General features: G+C 50.8%; 1 protein-coding gene across 1 annotated transcript; it reads right to left on the minus strand.

Moving 5' to 3' along the window:
* Positions 1-274: 274 nt before the first annotated feature.
* LOC126424606 (speckle-type POZ protein-like) lies at positions 275-1,039 on the minus strand. The gene has a single exon (XM_050087345.1). It carries the CDS (start codon positions 1,037-1,039, stop codon positions 275-277), a length of 765 nt encoding a protein of 254 aa, XP_049943302.1.
* Between the last annotated feature and the right edge of the window lie 326 nt (positions 1,040-1,365).

The following is a 1,365-nucleotide window of genomic DNA, read 5'->3' on the forward strand; positions in this document are numbered from 1 at the left end:
TCATTGAACCCTCTGCCAGGCACTTTATTGTGAATAGAGTGATCACGTAGGTGTAGAACCTTCTATGGGCAGCAGCGCAAACCGTGGCAAGGCGCCATGACCGCGCAGCTACTCCGTGTGGCTGCAGTAGCTATGAAGAGATGAAGGCACACGCACAACTTAAAGTAGTATTGAAGGTGTTAACAACAGGAGGGCAAGAATGATTTAATGTCAGGTGACTGACCAGTTGTCACACATAAGGTTCCACCAACAAGTACAGTTACCTCTCACAGACTCATTCTATCATCTCGCTGATGCGCTGTATGGCTTCAGGGTACGCAGCTATAGCCTCGTTCCATCCTGGAGTGCTGATCACCTGGGAAAGGTTGCGCTTGATGAAGTGGACCGCACGCTGCAACAGCAGGTCGCTGGAGAAAACAAAGGCGTTGGCTGCGGTTTCCGCAGCATTGTCCACGTCCAGGCGGCTGGCGATGTACGCCTCGCACTGGCGCTTCAGCTGAGGCAACTGGTACTTGTCGGCAGCCATCAGCAGCTCCCACGGTTTGTCCTTCAGCCCTGGTGCCTCAGCAGTGTACACGTAAACCAGAACCTGTTTCAGTACTTCAGGCTTTACGTCCGAAACCTCTACGAAGCCTTCCTGTGCTTCTTTCGTGTGCGGCTGAAGCATTGCGGCGAAGTACGGGCTTCGCACGGCCAATAGGGCCTTGTGCGCCTTCATAACAGTGCCCCCTGCACGCAGTTCGAAGTCCGTGTGGACTTCTTTGTGCAGCATCTCCTCCAGGCACCTGAATAAACCAACTTTTGGTTCTGCCATTTCTCCCACAAGCAGCTCGTCCTGAACAATGCACTGCATGCAGACCTCACACTGCAGCGTTATCTCGTCTTCGTTGACGGTCCCTCCGGCGGTCACAATTTTCCGAAAGGGCAGCATCTGGGACTTCTGTCCTTGCTTTAGAGTACACCATGTGCGTGGGTACACTTCTCGTTTCTCGCCACTACGAAGAACTTCGTCTGCTTTCACCTTTGCTCCCAAAGGCATTTCGGATTCACTGTTTTTCAGCATAAACGAAAGATTAAGTCCAGTCGAGTTCTTTGTGAGGACCATACACCACGTACTGGAGTTCTGGTGTGTGAACGGAACAGACTCAATGCTGGTTGTTCCTGAACCCAAACTCTTCAGACCCCTTACAGTCCAGGTGTTAACAGCTGAGCAGTTCTTAAATCTTGTTCCGCTGGAGTAGTTCAGGAGGCCTTTTACACCTGCTGCTACTTCGCCAATTGCTGTTGTCACTGTGCCTTTATCTGCAACACACACAGTATTTCAAGATGTTTAACAACGTATCATGTCTGTTGTAAAATATCTAA

This window comes from Schistocerca serialis, chromosome 10 (assembly GCF_023864345.2).
Source record: "Schistocerca serialis cubense isolate TAMUIC-IGC-003099 chromosome 10, iqSchSeri2.2, whole genome shotgun sequence".
NCBI classification, from domain to species: domain Eukaryota; kingdom Metazoa; phylum Arthropoda; class Insecta; order Orthoptera; family Acrididae; genus Schistocerca; species Schistocerca serialis.

Excerpts from the sequence above, each read along its gene's own strand:
- LOC126424606 (XM_050087345.1), bottom strand. The coding sequence starts at position 1,039 with ATGCCTTTGGGAGCAAAGGTGAAAGCAGACGAAGTTCTTCGTAGTGGC.